Source organism: Mustela nigripes, chromosome 9 (genome assembly GCF_022355385.1).
Source record: "Mustela nigripes isolate SB6536 chromosome 9, MUSNIG.SB6536, whole genome shotgun sequence".
Classification (NCBI taxonomy): Eukaryota; Metazoa; Chordata; class Mammalia; order Carnivora; family Mustelidae; genus Mustela; species Mustela nigripes.
This window is the reverse complement of record NC_081565.1, coordinates 17,464,195-17,485,776: the sequence shown is the minus strand read 5'-3', so window position 1 is coordinate 17,485,776 and position 21,582 is coordinate 17,464,195. Positions and strand designations below refer to the sequence as shown.

Here is a 21,582-nt window from a genome sequence, read left to right as displayed (position 1 = left end):
TCTCTGCGGCTGACTGGGGCTGCTGGGGCTGGTGTGCACCTTCTCTGCGGCTGACTGGGGCTGCTGGGGCTGGTGTGCACCATCTCTGCGGCTGACTGGGAAGGCAGCCTGGAAACTAGCAGCTCGGACCATCCAGCACAAACTGCAGCGTGGGAGGGTGGTGCGGCCCGCCATGCTTCTGTGAGGGGTGGCCCCTGGGGGAGGGAGAGAGGCTGTGGGCGCTGGGTGAAGGGAAAGCTTAGGGGGCAGGGAGGCAAAGGGATTGGAAAGATTTGGAACCAAGAGAAAAAGGCAGACAAAGAAACTTTCAATCAAACTCAAAATCCCCACTGGCCACCCAATGGTGCTTTTGTGCAGTGACATGAAAGAGTCTGGGGGCTTCGGGAAGGGCCCGTTGGGGAGGGCGTGACTGGCCTTGAGTAATGAGCCTGGCCCCTCGGCCCTCTGTCTCTCCTGACAGGCCTCCATGTCCTGAGCTGCAGGAACAATCCCCTGATTATCCCTGTGGTACATGACCTCAGCCGGCCCTTCTACCATAGCCGGGCGGTTCGTGTGAGCTTCAGTTCACCCCTGGTCGCCATCTCGGGGGTGGCCCTCCGCTCCTTCGACAACTTTGACCCCGTCACCCTGAGCAGCTGCCAGAGAGGGGAGACCTACAGCTCTGCTGAGCAGAGGTAAGGGACCCTGTGTCGGAATACCCTGGGCCGTTTGCTAGCCAGAAGCAGATGGAGGAATTCCGGAACCGCGTAGACATGCGTGTGGTTGTGAAAAGTCTGTGTGTTTCTCCCTGCTCCATCCTCTGGCCTCTGGCCGGCTCTGCCTTTGGGCCTGGGAGGCCCACACGTGTCTCTGGATTCCAGGGGTGAGGGAGGGAAGCAGGAATGTGCGCTGGTGGAAACATTCCCTCACCTGGCTTGCAGTCCCAGTGCTGACGATGGCTCGCTTGCGAGGTAGACATTGCTTCCCCTCTCTGGGTCTCAGCATCCATATTTGGACAAAGAGAAGAGAGGTGGGTTAGCTGTCCTGCAGCTCGGAAATACTGGACTATTTATTTAGGGGATGGAGGGAGCCTGTATTTTCTGTGTCTCCGTTCACCGTATTCCAGCATTACCCCCACCCGTGCCTCTGATCTGGTGTCTGCTAATGCCCCTTGTCTGAGCTGAGAGAGGGTGGAATTTCCTGGAAAGAGTAAGAGTTTGGGGGATACTCTTATGTGGGTCTGAATGTGTCCCTTCTTGCGTGTGTGTCCATGACAACTTTTCTGAGTCTTGCTTTCCCATTTTTGGATAAACAGACGACCATCTCTACCCCACCGGTGGGTCATGGGGGTTCAATGGTGCGCCAGAGAGCAAGGCCCTCTCGTGGACCGTGAGGCACTATGCCAAGCTGCTCTATTAATACGGGGTATTTATGGCCACTTGCTGATCTGACAGGGGTGCTTCTCTGCCGAGAAGGCCCCATGAAGCACTTAAAGCCAAAAGAAGCTCTGGAGATCATCTAGGACATCCAGAGTGTCCACACTCCTGCATTGCCCTCTAGAATTCCAGGGCCCCCAAGGGAGAAAGAAGAGCTGGTCCCTGCTCCCACAGCAACTCTCACGTTTGTTTAATGAGATCCAGAAGGAGAAAGAGAGATTGAGGCATGGGGGGTGGGGGCCGTGGTCTTGGTGGGTTCCCCCCAGAGTGAGGCCCTCTGAAAGGCAATCGCCCCCTGCCCTGTGTACCTGGGAGCAAGGAAGGGAGAGGATTGGGGGCGGGGCGGTGGGGGCAGAGCACAACACCGGCTTTCCCACGCCCCTGCCACCACAGGGGACACAAAAGGTGGTTGCAAAACCCGCATTGTTTTGCACCCACTGTCTCTAGCTTCTGTTGTGCAAAGTCTGTTGCAATCGTGCGGAGGCAAAAGAGCTCCTTAAATATCCCTCACTGTTCTATTTCACACTAAAGGGGCTTTTTCATCTCTGGCTCTCCAGACTATAAAAATAAGTCAATTCTCAGAACCCAGGGAAACAGTGTTGATGGGCAGCATCAACCCATTAGACCTTTTCTGCAGCGCTTTCTTTCCCCGTCCTTAACCAGCCACCGGGACCACGGACCGGCAAGCTGATGGAGGCCAGCACTGGCTTCTTTGAATTCTTAATTAACAGTTCCTGTGCCCGAAGTAAACAGTTCAAAGTGTCTCAGCTCAGAAACAAATCAACTGTTTAGCAGCTGTTGGGTTCTCTGACTGGTGGCAGGAGAGCACCGGGAAGGGACAAAGGGTCTCACTGGTTATAGGACTAGGAGCCCGTCAGTCCGCCTCTCTGGGCCTCAGCTTCCCCACCCATGGGATGATGGCGGAGGATGGGGTATTCCAGTTCTGACATTCCGTGCTTTCCACGAGCCGGGAGGGAGAAGGAGGGGGAGGACACCGACAGGCACTTCATTACCTGAATCCATTATTTTATTTCATTATCACACCTGTCCTGTGAGGTGTGGACAAGAGACAGTGAGTCAAGGCCATCCGGGCAGTAGGAGGCAAAATCTTGCTTCGTCTGCCCCTGAAAGCCACGAGGTACTCATCAGAGTCAAGCACGTCCAGGAGAGAAGGGGACTCGTCACGACTGCTCACGGGTGAGCATTTAGTGAGGGGAACAGCTCGAGGTGAGGGGCCCGTGGCCCTGAGGGCCTCCGTGGCTCCGCCCTGAGCGTGGACCTGGCTGAGATGGGCCGAGCCCCCAGGGCCACCGCTGCGGGGCCGGGGGTGGGGGGGGATGCTCCAGAGGCCAGGGGCTGGGGAAGGAGGCAGCGGCTCCTGTAGAGCTGGAGAGGCACTCACCCAAACAGTCGGGACCGCACAAATGTGCAAGTGCATTAAAACAAACAAACCAGGAGGCGAGAAAAGAAAAATAAGCAACAACTGTAAAAAGCCACGGGATGTTTTTCTTCATTCTCAAAACACCAAGGTAAATAGCATCACTTTTTATAGCCCGCGCTTCAGCTGGCTCTGGTAGAAACAGCCCACTTGACTCTCAGCTGGTTCCCGGGTCCTGAGAGGGGCCCGCCTCGCCTCCCCACGCCGCCAGCCCTCCAGCCCTCGCGTCCCCACGGATCCTCTTTCTTGCCGCTGCTGGCCCTTCCCCAACGTCCCCACCCACTCGGCCTCCTCTCCCACCCTTTCCCCTTCCCGTGCTCATTCTCTTCTCCGGAGAGCAGCGCGGTGCCTCGCGGGCTGCCTGGAGCATCCCTAGAGCAAAATCAATCCGGGCCGTGGGTTCTGACCTAGAGTCAAGGCTCTCCAGTCCCCGGGGCAGCACTTGCACTGAATCCAGAGGCCCACGAAAACAGGATCGGGTTTCAAGGGAGAGGTCCAGTCCTGGAATTCTAGCCAAATCGCAGCACCACACCTAAGGGGAAGAGGGAACGGCGGGGGGCCTAGCCATGGCGGTGGGAAGTTAAGAGGCTAACTCCGTGAGGGAAGCAGCACTCACGGACTGAGGCTCCAGTGTGTCTGACACACACACACAGACACAGACACACATACACACACACACTATCCTATGGTTCTAAACAGAGACTAACCAGCTTATTATAAAATCCAGTGGGCCATGTGCTTACACAATCAGTAAACTCCCGTCCCTCCTTCCTTCCTACCTTCCTTCCTTCCTCCAACCCCCTTTATTGTTTGTTTGCATTCTTTCTCCCTCTACCGCAAACTCATCCCACTTCCCATGCCAGCCCACCCGGAGGAGGACAGTTCGGCCAGGGAGCTAACTGTGAGAAAGGCAGCTCTAGGAGGACATACATTCTTGAGTCATTTCAGCCCGCAAGGACTTGGATTGGGCGGGGTGGGGGTGAGGATAGGTGCCTACAGGAGCCCACCCAAGGAATATCCATCAGATAACCATATAGGAAAATCACGTGTGAGATTCGGAGCCCAGGAAGAAGCTTCTTGTGGCCAGAGACCACAGGCTTCCCTAAGTTATGCAGCCCACGCGAGGATCAGCCCCTCTCAGAACACCTGTTGGGAGTTGCTGGTCTGGGGGATACGCCTCATGGATGGAACTGAGCTGCCCGAGCCTGTGTCTCTTCAACGGGACCAGTTGCTCCTGATTCTTCTCCAAGATGTTGTTCAACTTCTGCTCCCATCAGAGGTCCCCTGGAGTTCCTCTGCTTCCACATCCTTGTCAATAATCAGGATTATCAAAATTTATTCTCGCTCTCCCCAAGAGCTCAGAGATTGTATGTCTCTGTTGTTTTGTCTTCATAAAACTGTGGTGGCTGAAAGCTGGGAGGCCTCCACCAGGTTCTCTGGTTCTGCATTCTCATCTGAGGTCCAAGCAAGGGACGTGAGCTCCCCCGAGCCACCCAGCCGCTCAGCAGCAGAAACGGCATTGGAATTCACTTCTCAGGCCTCCTGGGGCAAAGCACATTCCTCTTCATCAGAAGTTTCAAGACCGCTGTCGAATAGGCCAGAAAGGACCACACATAACTTGTGTCTGGCCCTCTCTTCTTTAATAAGTTGCCAACATTTAGCTACCAGGAGTGTTCGTAGTAAAGACATGGGTAGGTCTGGAGACACGACAGGGTCGGTGCTGTGGGCCACCTGAGCCAGGAGTGACCTGCTGCTGCTCTGCCGGCCCCCCTCCCTCCCTTGGGCACCCCAAGAGCTGCTCGCTGCCATCCTGACCCTGCAGACCTTGACTTTGCCTCATCACCATTGGGCCAGCGCCTCCCTGGCTCCAAGGATTCCAGGGTGTGAGACCCTTTCAGGGTCAGCAGCCGCTGCATTCCTGGGCAGAGAACCAGGAGTCCTATCTTGATCATTCTTTCTCTGTCTCACTTCCCAGGGACCCTGCGGCCCTCCTGCCAGGAGCATCTTCCCTCCCTTCCCAGCATGGACATGCTGTCTTATTCGCTGTCTCCATCTGAGCAGCCCAAAGTGACTTATAAACCCCCTTCGGGGGCACCTGAGTGGCTCAGTGGGTTAAGCCGCTGCCTTCAGCTCGGGTCATGATCTCAGGGTCCTAGGATCGAGTCCCACGTCGGGCTCTCTGCTCAGTGGGGAGCCTTCTTCCCTCCCTCTCTCTCTGCCTGCATCTCTGCCTACTTGTCCTACTTGTGATTTCTCTCTGTCAAATAAATAAAATCTTTAAAAAAAAAAAAAAAACCAAACCCCTTCTGTTACTTACTGTCCCCCACCCTGCCCCATAATGTAGTTGCAGCAAAGCAGCAGAATATGGGAGCTAAGCCAAGACTCAAGGGACACAGCCAGGAGTGGGACCCTCACCAGCCCTTTACCGCTGGTCTTCTGTATTCTGCCTGAGCAATACCCACCCATTCTGCTGTCTGTGTCTGGAGACCAGTGCCTTGGGCTGCCACTTCCAGTCGGTGATGGGAAAGAATTAGGCACAACCAAGTCAGCTGCAAGAGACTGGGAGCAGGGGACAACAGTCGAAAAGGACTGCTGCCACGAGCAACTCCACAGTCTCACTTTTATTAGATAGAAAACAATAGCGAATAGGAGGATTGATGAAGGTCAAACATTAATCCCGTCTTGCAGACAAGCAAGAAGGAGGATGAAGTTTATAGTTAAACACATTCAAAGTACTCATCTAACTAACACCGGGCGCTTCTGGGAAGAGAAAGGAGCGCTAACGGATAAGGGGAGCAGGTGGTTTTCGTTCTACCCTGAGCTAACCGGGCATTCCCGGCTGCCCGGCTTCTGTGAAGGGGCAACCTTCCGCCCTGAGCAAGCCGGGCATCCCCAGCTGCCCTTCACGGGGCATCGTCCGTCTCCCCAAAGACCTGTTGCCAGTATATGTATTTCTTAAGGCCATATCTAAATGTGCTTGGTAACTAGCAAAATCCTCCAGGGGTTACAGTTTAAGTAACAAATTGTTCTGAGGGGCAGCAGCACTGGGCTGTGGGAACAGCAGTGGGGGGATTGGCTATTCAATCACTTAAGGATATGCCTCTATGTGGAACTTGAGTCTATAAAGAAATAAATATATTTATTTACATACAGGTGCACATATAAATATATTTGTGTGTCTATGTATGTGTGTGTATATACGTACATATATATACATACACATATACGGAAAAAAGACAATTTCTAAATATCTGATTATCTTTGTGTGGGGGGAGGGTGTCCCCATCTTTGCCCAGGTGTGAGAATTTCATTGACAAAAGCATCTATGTCCCCTCCCCCATCCCTCAGATCAGCCAGCTTCCTCCCTCTGAGAAGAGTCTTCTTTTTTTCCCCTTCCTTTGTTATTTTTTATTGCTCATCACTGGTATTAAATCCCCCCCCCTTTTTTTTTAACGAAGCCAGAGGCTTTTCTTTTGTTCCTTGTTTTTGTGTTTCAGCAATGACAGGGCTGTGTCAGGGAGGTATTTGGGAGGGGCACGTGGGGGTAATGTTTATCATTTTTGGACAGTGTGTTCCCACCACCCTTCCAACTTCATTGGAAAGCAAAGAGAAGAGCAGGGGCTTGGAGGACAGGCAGGCAGACCTTACTGGTTTCTGTCCACACACAGGGCCTTTGGACAGGCAGCTAAGCTCACGGAGTCTCACATTCCTCTTCTCGAAAATGGGAGTAATTGTACTACCTCAAGGAGTTATGGTGAGGATGCAAGCCAGGTGATGCGGATAAAATGCAGTGGCTGATAGCTGGTACCCATGACCTTCCTTCCCCCTATCCTCCCTATTTTCAAGCCTATAAGCCAGGCACACACAGATGTGCTGAGCAAACAGGGATGTCCCGGTCCCCACAGTGTGTTCTGGAAGACACTAGCCCAGAAATCTCCTATTGGAAAAGGTTATCAGAGTTTGGAAAATCATAGCCCCTTTTAGAAATCCAATATGGGTATCAGAATATTGAAGGTTCTGAGAAGTCCTGCAATTGTGTGTGTAGGGTAGGGGAAGCTGATTTATTAATCCAGTACTACCAATTCTTTTGACTGTGAAAACTTTTGGTCAGATAATTCATGTGACCAGGAGATACTTTCCTTCTACAGCCCAGAGAGTCAGAGTAAAGAAACTACATTCTCTTACAGCATCATGGTTTCTAAAGTATTTCTCACCCATGGGCCCTTTGATTATACGAATATGCTGAGTTCCATTCTGTCCAGGACTTTCGTGCGTGCTCTTTACCCTGCTGGGGATCCCTGCATGGCATATCCCTTCATTTCATACAGGTTTTAGTTCAGATGTCCCTTCCTTGTGGAGGCTTCCTTCCATGACCCATCTGCACTTGGGTCACGGAAGTCATCTTCCAACAGTCATCCTCCATGATTTCACCTTTAGTGCCCTCTCTGTGCACACAACTATCTGAAACAGGCTTCTTTATGGCTTTTCTGGAGCGCATGTCCTTTCTCCTCAAATTTGCAGGTGGCAGGCATCTTCTATATAGTCCCATTGTCTAGAACAGTATAGCAAGGTTCCTCTTCAAGGTCTGTTGAATTGGTGAATGAGTGGCTGACATGCTATCCCGTTGACACTCCTGAGAGATGAATTGGCTTATTGCTTCCATTTTGCAGATGGGAAGACGGAGTCTCAGCATATGATGTAACTTGCCGAGGTCAAACAACCCATAAATGGCATTGCTGGGATAGGACTCTGATTTGCCCCGTTGCTAAGGCCTGTGCCCTTTCCACGTCAACAAATCCAGTTTTGTTTCCAGTCTATTCTTTTTCTTAGGAAGAACATTAACGTGCAGAGAAATGGGGGTGGGGAGCAGGCACATGCTGCTTTTCTCTTCATGGCCCCCACAGCCCAGGACAGCCCGGAGCCTCCCAGTCTTCATCTCAGGAGTGTAGAGCAAGCATGGCCACACTGGAAGGCATAGGTCAGAAGACTGGCTTGGGAGCTGGTAACTTGCGGAGTAAATCTGTTTAAATTGGAACCATGTGGCTCTTGCCCCCAGGCCTTACACATCATGAACAGATGCATTGTGTGGTGTCAGAGCCCTTGCTCTGAGTCCACAGAAATGCTCCTGGAGGCTTCCCCAGGGCACCGGACGCAGTTTGGGCGAGGCCATCAGGACCAGGAAGGAGGACAGAGAACTCAACATCTCCGCAGGTGTCACTTTTATCCCTCTCCGCTTCCGAAAGGGGGTATGTGGAGAGGCAAAGCCCACGTTGGTGTGGGACCAAGACCTTAATCAGGTGCTCCCCTCTCCTGAGTTTTTTGTTTTTTGTTTGTTTGTTTTTAAAGGCCATCTGTGATGTTTGGAGGCTTTTAGCTCCATGCCACTCCAACTGTGACTCTCAGCAGGCTCCTGAGCTAAAGCCCCCAGCAGGGTCTCCTGAAATGGGCACCATGAAAACAAATGGGGACTTTATTCTGAAGCTGGTTTGCCCAGCAATGGCTCGCTGTCCCCGAGCTCTGTGCGCACACCGTGTGCCAGGCGTTGGGGTAGACAGAGTCAGAGAGGCAAAGGTTAGCGAAAACTGGCCCCAGCACACTCTCACTCTTCCCAGTCAATGTCTCAACCTCCTCAAAGTGCTTTAAGTGCAAAGCGCTGCTGCCGCACACTGCCACCATTTAGGAAATCCCGACAGGAGGCCTAGCTGCTTTATTGCAATCAGAGGACAGGGAGATGAAACAGACATTATCTCTCTACCCTCAGGGAAGTTCTAGTCCAGGTGTGGGGCAAGGTTAACAACAAGGACTTTGGAGTCACACATCTGGGTGGGAGCTTAAACAGGTAACTTGATCTCCCTGGTCCCCGATTTTTCCAACTATAAAATGAGTAACACTTAGCTCATAGGGGTGTTGTAAGGACTGAGTGAGCTCATGTACCTAAGCGATCGGTGAACAGTCACTAAAGTTACTGCGTGTCTGTGTAACAGGAACAGGAGGGGAAAGATCATCTAGCTCAGGGATTTTAGATTTCCATTTCCTTAAGGATTAGCACACATTCTGGCACATGGTGGGCACCCAGGCCCTGTGCTTTCAGTGCATGAAGTGTGAGGCCATTTAGAGAAAGGAGGGCAGGAGGCCTGCCAGGGAGCCCCCCCCCCCCCCCCGGGGACACGGGGAAGCTTCCTGTAGACATTTACATGGGGCTGGGACTGAAGAGTGGGTAGCATTCAAATTGGCAGGAAGGTTAGAACGGCAGCCACAGCAAGAAGTAAGGCGTGATCTCTGTACGACCTTACTAACAGTTCATGCCTTGCTTTACAGTTTATAAGAGAGTTCTACCTTCAGCACGTCCGTTGAGTCTCACAACCCTTTGGTTTGGCCCCATATGAGCACTCTCTGAAGCTCAGAGAGGGGAGTACCTTGCCCAACGCCACCCAGGTTCTAGGTACTAGAGCACAGACTTGTTTACACTATGAGCGACCGCCTGTTGAGTGTTACTGTGGGCCGGGAATTGTGCTCTGTGCTGGTCCTATGCTCTCTCTGTTTTCATGCTCACTGCACCCCTCCGAAATGAGTACTGTCACCAAATACAGAGGCTGGCGTTCAGCTTGGTGCCAGACGCATCAGCTTTGACCTTCCCGCTGGCGTGCGGTGGGCATGAAAGCCCCCACTTACCCTCTTGCTGCTTCCCCCCCACCAGCTGTGTGCACTTCGCATGTGAGGCCTCCGACTGCCCGGAGCTGGCCGTGGAGAACGCGTCTCTCAACTGCTCCAGCAGTGACCGCTACCACGGCGCCCGCTGCACCGTGAGCTGCCGGACGGGCTACGTGCTCCAGATACAGCGGGACGACGAGCTCATTAAGAGCCAGGTGTGTGCAGGTGCTGGGCTCGGAGCCCCTCTCCAGCCCCCAGGGTGGGGGGTGGCTGGCCTGGAGTGGAGCTTCTCGAAGAGTGCCGCCACCCAGCAAAGACACAATAAATACGTGTTGACAGAATGCATCCACCCGTGAACCTGGAATTTCCAAGACCACAGTTCCCGTGTGGAATAGTGTCCCACACAGCACGTGTCAGTCTTTGTTGGGGGTTGCAAATGTGGAAAGGCCCATGCGGAGCCCTCGGGAAGGAAACCCTCACAGGCCAAGCTCCGCTGCAGGGGAAGGAGCCGCGTTAGAAAGAGGGGAGCCCTCTGTCAATGAGGTGCTCACTCATTCACTGTCATCATAAAACAGATTGCAAAGCATCTGTTCGCCAGGAACCAGATGCCATGGTAGGTGCTAGAGCAAAAAACAAATGTCACTGAGATAAACCCGTGTCCTCCTCCCAAGGAGGAGGACCGTTGCCGGGAACGGGCAGGGAGTGAGTCATGACGGCACCGTGTGATGAACGCCGGTCGAGGCAGGTGCCGGGTGTGGTGGAAGCCCGGGGGGACTCACCCTGGAAGTGACTGGGAAACAGAGAACCAGACGGATGGATGGGCACAGGGGTATGCCCTGAGGAGGGGCAAGAAATGGGTTCTGGGGGCACAGGTATGGGAAGGTATGGGAAGTGGTATGGGAAATGGTATGGGAAGGCCTGTGGCTAAGAAAGAGTATGCCCCAGACAGATCTTTTCCCCTCCCCTGAACTCACCCAAGCAGTGAGGCTGGCGGGGCAGGCAGGGTCTTCCGGTCAAGGCCTGGTTCGCTTGCCCAGGAGGTTTGGGGTCGATCTTTAGGGCCACGGGGAGCTTTTGAAGACAGTGACGTGGTCGGATCGTGGTGGATCAAGGTCCTTCTGGCTGTCCGCTTGGGTATGGCATGGCGTCCGGCGGTGAGACCAGCCACGGGAAGAGCCATCTCAAGCCATAGGAGTTGCTCATGGACCAGGGCAGTGTCAGGCACAAGGGGCATGGTGGAGTACTGCTGCAGCCAGACGCTGCCGTGGGGTCTCAGAGTGGGCACTGGGGCAATGAATCCCAGAGATCTGAGGGTTCCAGAGCTTTGCCACTAGAGGCAGCCTTTCCTGGGGCCCTGCCAGCAGGCTTCCCCTTCCTGCTGCGGACACACAGGGACACTCCTGTGGCATGGAGCTTCTGCGCTGAAACAGAGTCCCCTGTCGAGGCAGCCCCAGGGTCCCCAATTGCTTGTCTTAGACACCCACTTCCTTGTGTCGGACATGGCAGGTCTGAACTCCTGTGGAAACAATTAGGCTGTTTTGGCACGGAGGGACCTCTGCTGCCTTTGATGTGTGCTTAAGAGGGGGAAAATGTCCTTTGCTTTTAAAACCCCGGATCAACATTTGGCATCCCCCGTCCCCTGGGATCTGGCGGCTTCCTCCTTGAACAGCAGGCTGTGGGCTGCCCATGGCGGTCCCTCCCTTGGCTCGGAAGCCCGGCCTCACCCTTCCACCCATGCACCACTGCCATCTTCTCCTTTGGATCCAATCCCTGTCGACCCTCATTGCTTTTCCCAGGCTTGTCCCAAGCTCACGTCTACCTCTCTCAACGATCTCAGAGCAGGGAGTGGCTCCTAGAGCAGCCCGGGGTTCAGTGCCAATGCAAGAGCTCAAGGAAGGAAAGGGACTTTTCTGTGGTGTCCAGCACAGGGGACAAACATATCCCATATCCCAGGGCACTGCCCACTCGATGCCAAACACTGAAGCAGCTCCCTGTTGCCTCCTGCAGAGCCAGGAAAAGGTATGATGATCAAGAGCCAGTGAATCAAATGTTGTGCCATTTTTCATGGGCCAGTTCATGAAAGAAGTCATCAGGCCCCAGGAGTCTGAGTCCCGAGATTCTCATCAGCACGATGGGAACGCTGATCTGGGAGACTTGGCAGGGAGCGGTTCGGAGTGCAGCTGTTAGGTTCGGTTCCCACGTACCCTCTTTACAGCCATGTCACTTGGAGCTAACCAGTGTCTCTGCGCCTCAGTGTCTGCATCTGAAGAATGGGAACCGAGACACCTAATTCATTAAAAGCCAGTTACAGTTCAGCATGGGTTTCCAGGAGGAGACTCCCAAGTTGTTGCGTGGGGTAGAAGAGGTGTCCCCCACATCTGGCGGCAGTCTGCTTATTATCCCCACCTCTGCCTTCCAGGTGGGACCCAGCGTGACGGTGACCTGCAGCGAGGGCAAGTGGAACAAACAGGTGGCTTGCGAGCCAGTGGACTGCGGCGTCCCGGACCAGCATCACGTCCACGCTGCGTCCTTCTCCTGCCTTCAAGGCACCACCTTTGGCAGCAAATGCTCCTTCCAGTGCCGTCACCCTGCGCAGCTGAAAGGTATGGAGGAGGAGCCTTCGGCTCGGTGGGCCCTGCTTCCTCTGTGGGACACCCGGAGGCTGCTCCCAGGCACTCCCCCAGGTCTCCGACACCCGGGGTTGGGCGGGCTTTTATCTGCCCTTCTGGTTTCCCTCTACCAATGGAGGGAACGCATGTGCACTGTTTTGCTGTGCAGCCAAGGAGAAAGCAGTGTGTGGCTAAGACGGCAGTGAATTCTCCTCCAGGGTCCTTGCAAGTCTTACAGAAGAGAGAAGGGAAGGAATGAAGCGGGGGAGGGAGGGAGGAATAAAAAGATTAGAAGAAGATTTGGAACAGACACGACTGGCTCACTACATAGGATTAGGGCCCAGTAAGCCTAAGAGATGCGTCTTATTATTACAGCCCTGTTCCCAGGGGAGGACACGAAGCCTCAGAGAGGTTAAAGAACTTGCCCAAGGCCACTCTCTCCACAGTGGCATCCACGTGGGGGCCCAGGTGTGTCTGTCACCAAAGCCATTGCTCCTCTTTAGGAGGAAAGAGGAAATGGGCAGGAAGCCCTTGCTGGAGAGCTCCTGGGCAAGGCCCCAAGGTGTTGGAGTGAGTGAGGCAGAGTCAGACATACGGGAGAAGAGGCCAGCCTGGCTGACCGAGGACGTCAGGATCAGAAGGGTTTTCAGAGCTCGTGTTGAATAACTGATTATTTGGAAACATGGGGAAACCAAGGTCCAGTGAGAGAGGAAGGAAGGAACATGGAGAGAATCACAGAGCAAGTTAGTGCTATTTCCAGAAAGAATGCTCTTGGCTTCCAGTCCAAACACTAGGGTTTGACATGACGTGACATGATCTCCAAGTTACAATGGTTCAACTTAACAAGTTTTTGGTGGTGTAGAAAGCGGTGTGTCTTCAGTCGACACCCGACTCTGAATTCTGAGCTGCCGATATGTGGTCCAGCACAGCCTCGGGGTGCTGGGCGGTGACCCTTCATAGCAGATACCCACACAGCCATTCTGTCTGCCACTTACAGTAGAGTAGTCCATAAATCACATGACATATTCCTCTCTTGATTATAACATATGCTTTGCATGAGACAATTTTGCCCCACTTTGTAGGCTAATAATGTAAGTCTTCTGAGCACGTTTAAGGTTCGCTGGGCTGAGCTAGGATGTTTAGTAGGTGAGGCATACAAATGCATTTTTGACTTGCAATATTTTCAACTTAGGATGGGTTTATTGGGAGGCCACCCCATTATATGTCGAGAAAGATCTATATCCTCTTTTCTCAGAGGTGCGCTCTCCTTTCCTTGTTTTATCAGAGGGACTGTCATCCCTTTATCAGACACCCCAGATGATATCTCCCTCAAGCAGGGGTCCTTCAGATGGGTCCAGCCACCAAGCAAAGGTCCCGCCGTCACTCTACTGTGTGGGAATAGTGGACTCCCATGGGGTTGGGGGACAGAGGGGAGGTCTATGAATTCTCTTGAACTTAGATATAATACTATGTATTCATGAGTTTCAGGCATTTTGATGATTAGAGAGAGTCCGTTGTTTCCCCAGATTTTCAGGGGGAGACAGAACTCCCAATGATTACTGGACATGAGTTCCTAGAAGGCAGTGGCTACATCTAATCCATTTTCCCATTGCTGTCAGCAAGCCCAGAATCTTCACTTAATAAGACTCAATAAAGTGTTTTGACTGGATGGCTGGATACATTGATAAAAGTCATACCACAGGAAATGTTTCTTTTGAGAGGTGAATGAAAGACCAAGTTATCTTCTTAAACAACCCCAAAAGAAAAACAGGAAGCACTCATGGGATGCAGCCTTTAGGTCCCCTCATTTTTAACCCAGTATGACTTGAGTACAGGAGCTATAGATGTTTCAGGTGAGGTACCGTAAAGATGCAGGCTCTGGAGAGGTGAAGACAGTGGGAACTGTTTTCCACCTTTCAGGCTTTCCGAGTCCTTCTGTTGGCCCAGAGGTGGGGTGTGTTCATGACTCCAGACCAAGTAATCACACTTCTCTTCTCAGGAAGAGACCTCTTGGAAGGAACAGTGTGTAAATTAGCATTGATTATCATAGACCCCATTGTCGCTAAAGGTGATTCTTTAAAAAAAATAATTATTGGGATGCCTGGGTGGCTCAGTTGGTTAAGCAGCTGCCTTCGGCTCAGGTCATGATCCCAGCGTCCTGGGATCGAGTCCCACATCGGGCTCCTTGCTCTGCAGGGAGCCTGCTTCTCCCTCTGACTCTGCCTGCCACTCTGTCTGCCTGTGCTTGCGCTCTCTCTCTCTCTCTCTCTCTGACAAATAAATAAATAAAATCTTTAAAAAAATAATAATAATTATTTATTTTGGAGAGAGAGAGAGCACATGCATGTGCTCATAAGCTGGGAGAAGGGGCATAGGGAAAGAGAGAGAGAAAATCTCAAGTAGACTCCACACTGAGTGCAGAGCCAAACACAGGGCTTGAACTCACAACCCTGAGACCATGACCAGAGCTGAAATCAAGGGTTGGACACTTAACTGACTGAGCCACCCAAGTGCCCTGTTATTAATGATTCTTTATCAAAGTGATTGAGACCCTTCTGCTGTTGCTTCTCTGCTGACTATGGTGGAAGGGGGGGTGACCCCGCTGTGGAGACGAGGCCCCAGGGGGATCATCATTTTGATAGCTGTTGATCTCAACTTTGTTCTTCCCTTGAGAATGCAGAGAAGCCTCATTCCAGTGGCCACGCTGACCCACTGGGACCCACTGGCATTTTTTTTTAAATTTTTAATTAATTTTTTAATTTTATTATTTATCTGAGAGAGAACAAAAGCAAGAGAGATCACAGAGGCAGAGGGAGAAGCAGACTACCCACCGAGCAGGGAGCCCGATGTCTGGACTCCATCTTAGGCCCCCCGGGATCATGACCTGAGCTGAAGGCAGTCGCTCAACCAACTGAGCCACGCAGGCGCCCCCCACTGGCATTTTGTGCACCTTGGCTGTCAGCATCATCCAGTGCTCGGATGCTTCTCCTAGGGTCTGCAGGCAGTGAGGGCTGGGTGAAGGCCCCGCCAGTGCTCTCTTGAGCTTGTTAACGCCCCTTCTCAACCCAGGGGTAAAGAGGTGAACAGTACAACTCTTTCCCTCCATTTATTGTTTGATTTCCTTTCCTCCCTTCAATTTGCTTTTCCTAGCAACATGATTGAAGCCAAAGAGCACTGTCTTAGAATCCGACAGACTGGGATTCCACTCCTGGCTCTGCCCTTGCTGTTGAGATTCAAAGAGCTAGTTCATGGCTCTGAGCTTCAGTGCTCTCATCTGTAAAATGGGTGGAGAAGGGCCCACTTTGAAGGGTCAAGATTGAGGCCTGAAAGAGAAGGTATGTGTAAGATTCCAGAACCAGAGAAAGTGCTTAATAAATACTGACCTACCCCAAGGGGCGCCCTTGTGAGCTGTGCCGCGGCCTCTCTCCCAGCCCTCACCTCCGTCTCATGGAGCCCTTAGTCCTGGGGGCTGTGGAGACACATTCCCTCCTCGGCACTCTGCCCAGGACCCAGAGGCTAAATGTTGGCAGCCAGGTAGCCAGCACCCAGGACAGGCAGTAACGTGTAGCCCCCAGGGAACTGGTAGACTGTGGGTAACCCCCCAAAATGACTCCCCCCTTCTATTTCCAGTGAATTTTTCTTGAATATCCCTACTTTCACTTAAATTCTGAGCCCTCTTCAAGATGTATGTAAAATATCCTGCTAACTCAAAGCCTCAGGGTCCCTTCTGCCAGGACCCTTTACCTAGGGAGCACTACCCGTATAGACAGAAGCTACAAAAACAGAGGGAAAATATGTTCTCAAGTTCAACAGCAACAACAAAACTTCAAAATCATAAATGTTTAATTAAAAGGCTGAATATACCACATTACTTACATCACTCGTCAACCTCAACTCAACTGTGTTGGGTGCACTTGAGTGTGGAGTAGGGCTAAAAGCAAGCATACCTTGGAGCTCTGGGCTGGCTCATTTGGAAGAGCAAGGAGCTCTCGGTCTTGAGGTTGTGAGTTTGAGGCCTGTGGTGGGTGCAGAGATCACCCAAATAAATAAGTAATCTTTAAAAAAAATGTAAAGTAAGCACATCTTCCTCCTTCAAAGATCTTTTTAAAAGGCCCACTGTGTGCTTCTGGTTCTTGTTGCCTTTTCTGTCTGCTTTGCCTCTCCAACCTCAGATTGAAAACTCAGCCTCTCCACTTGTTTCCAGAGGATACCCAACAGCAGTGGGCATTTCTTGGTTTCTCAGACTTTACCGAAGACAGGAATGTGAGCTGGGGGAACGCAGAGAGTGGCCACATCCCACAGTGCCCTGTGGGGAACCTTTGTGCCTGCTCTCAGCTCCTTTCCTCACCCAGCACTTCCCCCTGCAGAAACCTGTTATGACTTTCCTCGCTGCACATTTTCTCTTCTGTTCTTTCTCAAAAGCAGATAGCCAGGCCCTGAAGGTCCCTGAGGCATCTTCCCCACAAAAACAGGGTCATCCCTTGACCCCAACAGAAACTCTCGTACGACTCCTAAGAAACCGCTGCTTTCTCCATCTGTCACTCTAGTCTTTGGGATGGTGAGGGTCCAGGATGGTCTAGGATGTCACTGGGACCACAACACTGCCAAGTACTGATGAGAGACCACTTCTCAGATTATGCCAGGGGACCTGAGGGTCACAGTAGAGAGGGGGCTTGTCCATTGTGAGGCCGCTTTTTGATGTAAGCAGTGCTGAGATGTCATCTCTTAAGTAATTCTTCCTGTCTCTCTCACTCCAATCTTGAGCGATTGCTCAGGTTTCGAGAGTGGAATCTGTTCTTACCTGCTATTTCAGAAGCCCTTTAACCTTTCCTAAAGCCTGTCCCTGAACCCAGAACTCCATCAAAGTCTGGAACATCAGAGTTGGGAGGAGCCCAGGGTCATCAAGATGAATCATTTAATTTCGGGATGGGGAAACTGAGGCCTGAGAGAGGAAGACATTTACACAAGGATACATAGGAATTACCATTAGCACTGGGGCAAGGGTGCTTACTCTAGAAACGGTACCCCGTAGCTAGGCCTGCCATTCCCGCCAATATGGTGAATACACAATCATGTATTTGTGTCTCCCATGTGCATTCCCAAGCCTCTTCTTCGTGACAGGTGTCCAGCGTTGCAGGCACCTTTCTCTCTCTGCTTGGGAAGGTTTCCGTCACTTATCCCTGTCTGTGACTGTATCTGACAACAGCCACTTTCTCTTGAGCCTAAAGAGGAATGACAAATTGGGCCCCTTGGTAAAGAAATTTAGAAGTGAGAGGCACCATTCTGGACAGTGGGGAGGGGGTGGAGGTTCTGAAATCTTATTGTATGACCAGTTCTTGGTTTCGAGATTCTCCACTCATCCAAATTCTCCTGATTCCAAGAGACATTCTCTGGCTGTGCTCATGGGAAAAAGTTCCAAGAGAGCACTTAGGAGTCAGGCAGACCTGGAGGGAGCCCCGACTCTAGATCAAGCGACTCATGTTCCCTCCTACGGACTCAGTTTTCTCACCTACAAAATGGGGTTAATGACAAATTAGGTTATTAGGAGGGTCAAGGTGGCCCTGCCTCCTGGGCTGAATTATAAGCAGCTATTGGTAGCCTTCCTTTCAGACACTTAGGGGAGAACTGGACGATTAAATAATCAAAATATAACCCGATTCACCTCAGCTAGAGCTGGAAGAATCCAGTTCAGCTGAGCAAACGACATGCTTTCCTGGACTGCCAAGCCCAGCTCGGATTTTCTCTTTGACTCTTTGGCGTCCCGGGATCCTAGCAGTGTGCTTTCAGAACTAAAATCGGCAGAGGCTTTGCTTGCTTCTCCTGATGACTCCATCTCTTCTGCTTCGGCTTTCCCCTCTGAGTGCTGGGTGAAGGTCCAGTTGGCTATTGTTGGGAAAACAACCATCCTAAAATCCTCCATGGCCTCATTTCCTGCCTCACTTAGCCCAGGACCTTGTACACAAGGACTTCTTTACATGTCCTGTCTTTCTTCCTCTTCCTCTTCTGTAACTTCTGTTCAGGTCTATTTCCCATCAAGAGCAATGAAACTGAATCTACTCCCAGTTCTCGCAGTACTAGCCTTTGGCTGATGTAGCCTCCCGAGGGCTTGCATGTCGACTTCCAGTCCCTCTGGCTGCATCTGTGTTTTCTCAAAACAATACAGTGGCCAATGTTCATTCCCATCCTAAGATGTTAGAGCTGCAAGAACTCAAAGACCACTTTGGCTTCACGCCAGAGAGATTAGGTGACTTGTTCAAGGTCACATGTAGATCCATAATAGTTCATGCATTTTACAAATGGGTATTAAGGACCTATAGTGTGCTTGGCACTAGGCTAGGTGCTGGCACTAAAAGAATGAACTTAGTCCATTCCCTGGCCTTAGGATGCAGGCACACTGTGTACGAGGTATTGACAGAACCAGACGTTAGGTCTCCTGGTGTTTCTCTCCTTCTAATCTGCCCTTGGTTAATTTCTATCTTCAAGGCACTCCAAAGAGATTTGGTCTTCTGGGTAATCTTTTGAATAAAATAATAAAAATAGCCACATCTCTTTGACAGCACATTTACAATTATGTTAATGCTTGTTAGAGACCAGAATTTCTTGAGGCACATTCATAGACAGGCTGAGCACAATTTATTTTCCTGACTTTAGAAGATGAACAGATGAAGGTTCAGGGTCACATAACCTTTTGGAACCCCGTCTGTGACATCAGCACTGTTAGCCCCAACCAGAAACCCCGGGCTCAGAAATGTCTGCCCCTGTTGCCTGGAGTCATGTTCCCCCAGGAAATGCAGGTAGGGAATGAGGTAGGGAAGCTTGGACGTGACAGAAGCATCCAGAGTCTCTTTGAGAGCCAGGTCCTGCTGTAGGCAAGCAGAGCTCAGTCCCTTTGAGGAACTATGGAAGACAGGGTAGAATCTTACTCAGAACTAATGCCACTCCTGCAGCACTGAAGCCCCAGCACCGGGAGCTGTCCCTTTGGGACTACAGCAAAAGGCCTCTGGCACAGGGTTACAGGTACGGGGACCATCCTTTGGGGAAGAGAGGTCAGTGCCAAGGGGATGAGGGCAGGACATGGATAGCGTGTGGCATACCCGGCTTTCTTCAAAGCCACATGGTAAGTATAGAGTAGTGACTGTAGCTGGATCATGGAAATACCGATTCTGTGCAGCGAGGCGTCTGCATCTCCGGGATTTTGTTCATCGGTGGGGTGAGGGCATGTCCATGGTCCTGAACCACCAGAGGCTCCATTAGCGTGATTCTTCTGTGGACTGTGGTACACAGCCAGCTCCCACGTACCCTCTCCCAGAATTGACATTCTTGGCTTGCGTTTCCTCTCTCGATGACCATTTCACAATTTTTCTGTTCTCCTGCCACCGGAGGACCATGACTTCCACTCCACAATGTATAATTTGCGTAGCTGATGGGGTATGCTTTCAAGAGTCCTAACACATTTTCCACCGATATTTTATCCTTCTTGGGGAACTCAGAGAGGGTATGCACCCTGTATGTTTCATAACTTCTTTCCCCCTCTCTCTCCCTTAGTTTCTCCCATAGCTTTGGCTATGCCTACACACCCCAAAACACTACCCCAATCACAAAAGCAATTCAAAAATCCATTTGAAGTCTCTGGTGTTCTAGAAGCCTCTCTGCTTCTATGGAGCCCAAATGAATCATCCTCCATTTGACGTAGAAATCTCTGTAGTTTGCAGCATCACTGTTTATCAGCACGGAATCCTCTGTGGGGTTCACAGACACTAGGTTGGCTCGTGCTCACCAGATGGGTCACACTGACACAGAAGGAGAAAGAAGACCGTGAATGGGGTCAGGGAAGCAAGGAGCCTACAGGGAAGGGCGCAGCACTCCCTGCTTCGTCTTCGTCCTGCTGTCTCTGTCTCCAGAGACCCTACTGCCTTCTAGCACACCCAACAGTGTATTTCTTTGTGCAGTTTCTTGGGTGTCTCCCTAGCATGCTAGAATCGAAGCTGCAAGAGGGCAAGGTCTGGGGGTTTTCTGTTTTGTTCATCGCTATGTCCCAGCACACAAAAGAGCCGCTGGCACATAGCCGGCATGCCTAGATGCTTTTTGGATGATAGTTCATCATTTTACTAACTACGAGGACTTGGTCAGGTCACTTGGCTTTCCGGGTCTCTGCTCCCAAATATGCGTCATCCAGCTATGAGCCCGCTGTGAGACTAACTCAGAGGACTAACTCAGAGGACACAGCTCATGTCAGCTTCACCCCTACCCCTGCACCCTTCCACTCCTCCCTCCTTCCCGTCCCACAGCCTCCCACGTGAATACAGCCCCACTTGTCAACACCGTTCAGTCATAACCGCGGAGAGGAGCGTTGGATTGAGAAAGGCAGGCTTTGGGTCCATCTCTGATTGTCTTGGGGCAGGGTTTTGGGGTAGGCTGCACATCGATAATATATGACCTGGCAATGAAAAGCCCCATGCCTCCTGGTTTTCTTTCCTTTGCACCATCCCCCATCAAGCTAGCTTCCCGGGAGGCAATCAGCATGTCTGCTGCAGCTGGCACAGGCTGCAGGGGAGCACCCGCTCTCAGCTGCTCCGGCACAACTTCGCTGAACACCGGGCCTGCAAAAAAGTATCAAGCCTCCAGATACCACGGTGCCATCGCTTCCAGGCACAAGGGGGGCTGGGAGCAATACAGGGGCGTGGGGCACGGGGAGGAGCAGCTGGCAGCTCCACGGCACACGGCATCCTGATGTCAGAACTCAGAGTTGATTCTGATGGGCGCCTGCTTCGTCAGTCACTAGACGGAGTATGTACTTTCCCCTCCAGGCTCGGGCCCCCACCTGGCAGAGCCAGGAGGATGGATGGAAGGAGCATGAAGGTCTCTTTCCTATGCAGTAGAAGAGATTCTAGATCGGGAGTTGGGATCCTGGAATTTTAGTTTACTGCCTGTGGGGGGTGAGTTCCTCCCCAAGCTAGATCTTCTCTATGTCACAATGCCCTCCATCTCCTGGAGGCCCTCAGTTGTAATCTGAAGGGGCTGGAATTCCAAGAGCAAGACCCTCTGGCTTTTTCCAGTTTAGTGAAGCCCAGGTAGCTCGTAAATTAGCTTGGCTGTCCGCCCTGCCCCATCTGCTAACCCTGCCTGCCTGTGTCCTCTAGGCAACAACAGCCTCCTGACCTGTATGGAGGACGGCCTGTGGTCCTTCCCGGAGGCCCTGTGTGAGCTCATGTGCCTAGCTCCGCCCCCGGTGCCCAACGCCGACCTCCAGACGGCCCGGTGCCGTGAGAACAAGCACAAGGTGGGCTCTTTCTGCAAGTACAAGTGCAAACCTGGATATCATGTGCCTGGCTCCTCTCGGAAGTCAAAGAAGTAAGTTGGCTGGAAATATACTCTCACAGGTTCTGCCAGCCAGGAGAGCCAGGTCTGGATGTCTGATTATAAGGAAACACTCTTTCTTTTTTCTTTTCTTTCTTTCTTTCTTTTTCTT

The 21,582-nt window shown here is 51.8% G+C and overlaps 1 protein-coding gene across 1 annotated transcript in view; it reads left to right on the top strand.

The window, feature by feature from the left end:
* The window catches only part of PAPPA (pappalysin 1), a 207,402-nt gene that overhangs the window by 139,557 nt on the left and 46,263 nt on the right, over positions 1-21,582 (top strand). Inside the window, exons 13-16 of the mRNA XM_059410111.1 lie at positions 461-674; positions 9,551-9,719; positions 11,924-12,107; positions 21,254-21,464. Of these exons, the coding sequence (XP_059266094.1) occupies positions 461-674; positions 9,551-9,719; positions 11,924-12,107; positions 21,254-21,464 (778 nt within the window). The remainder of the gene's footprint in view (positions 1-460; positions 675-9,550; positions 9,720-11,923; positions 12,108-21,253; positions 21,465-21,582) is intronic.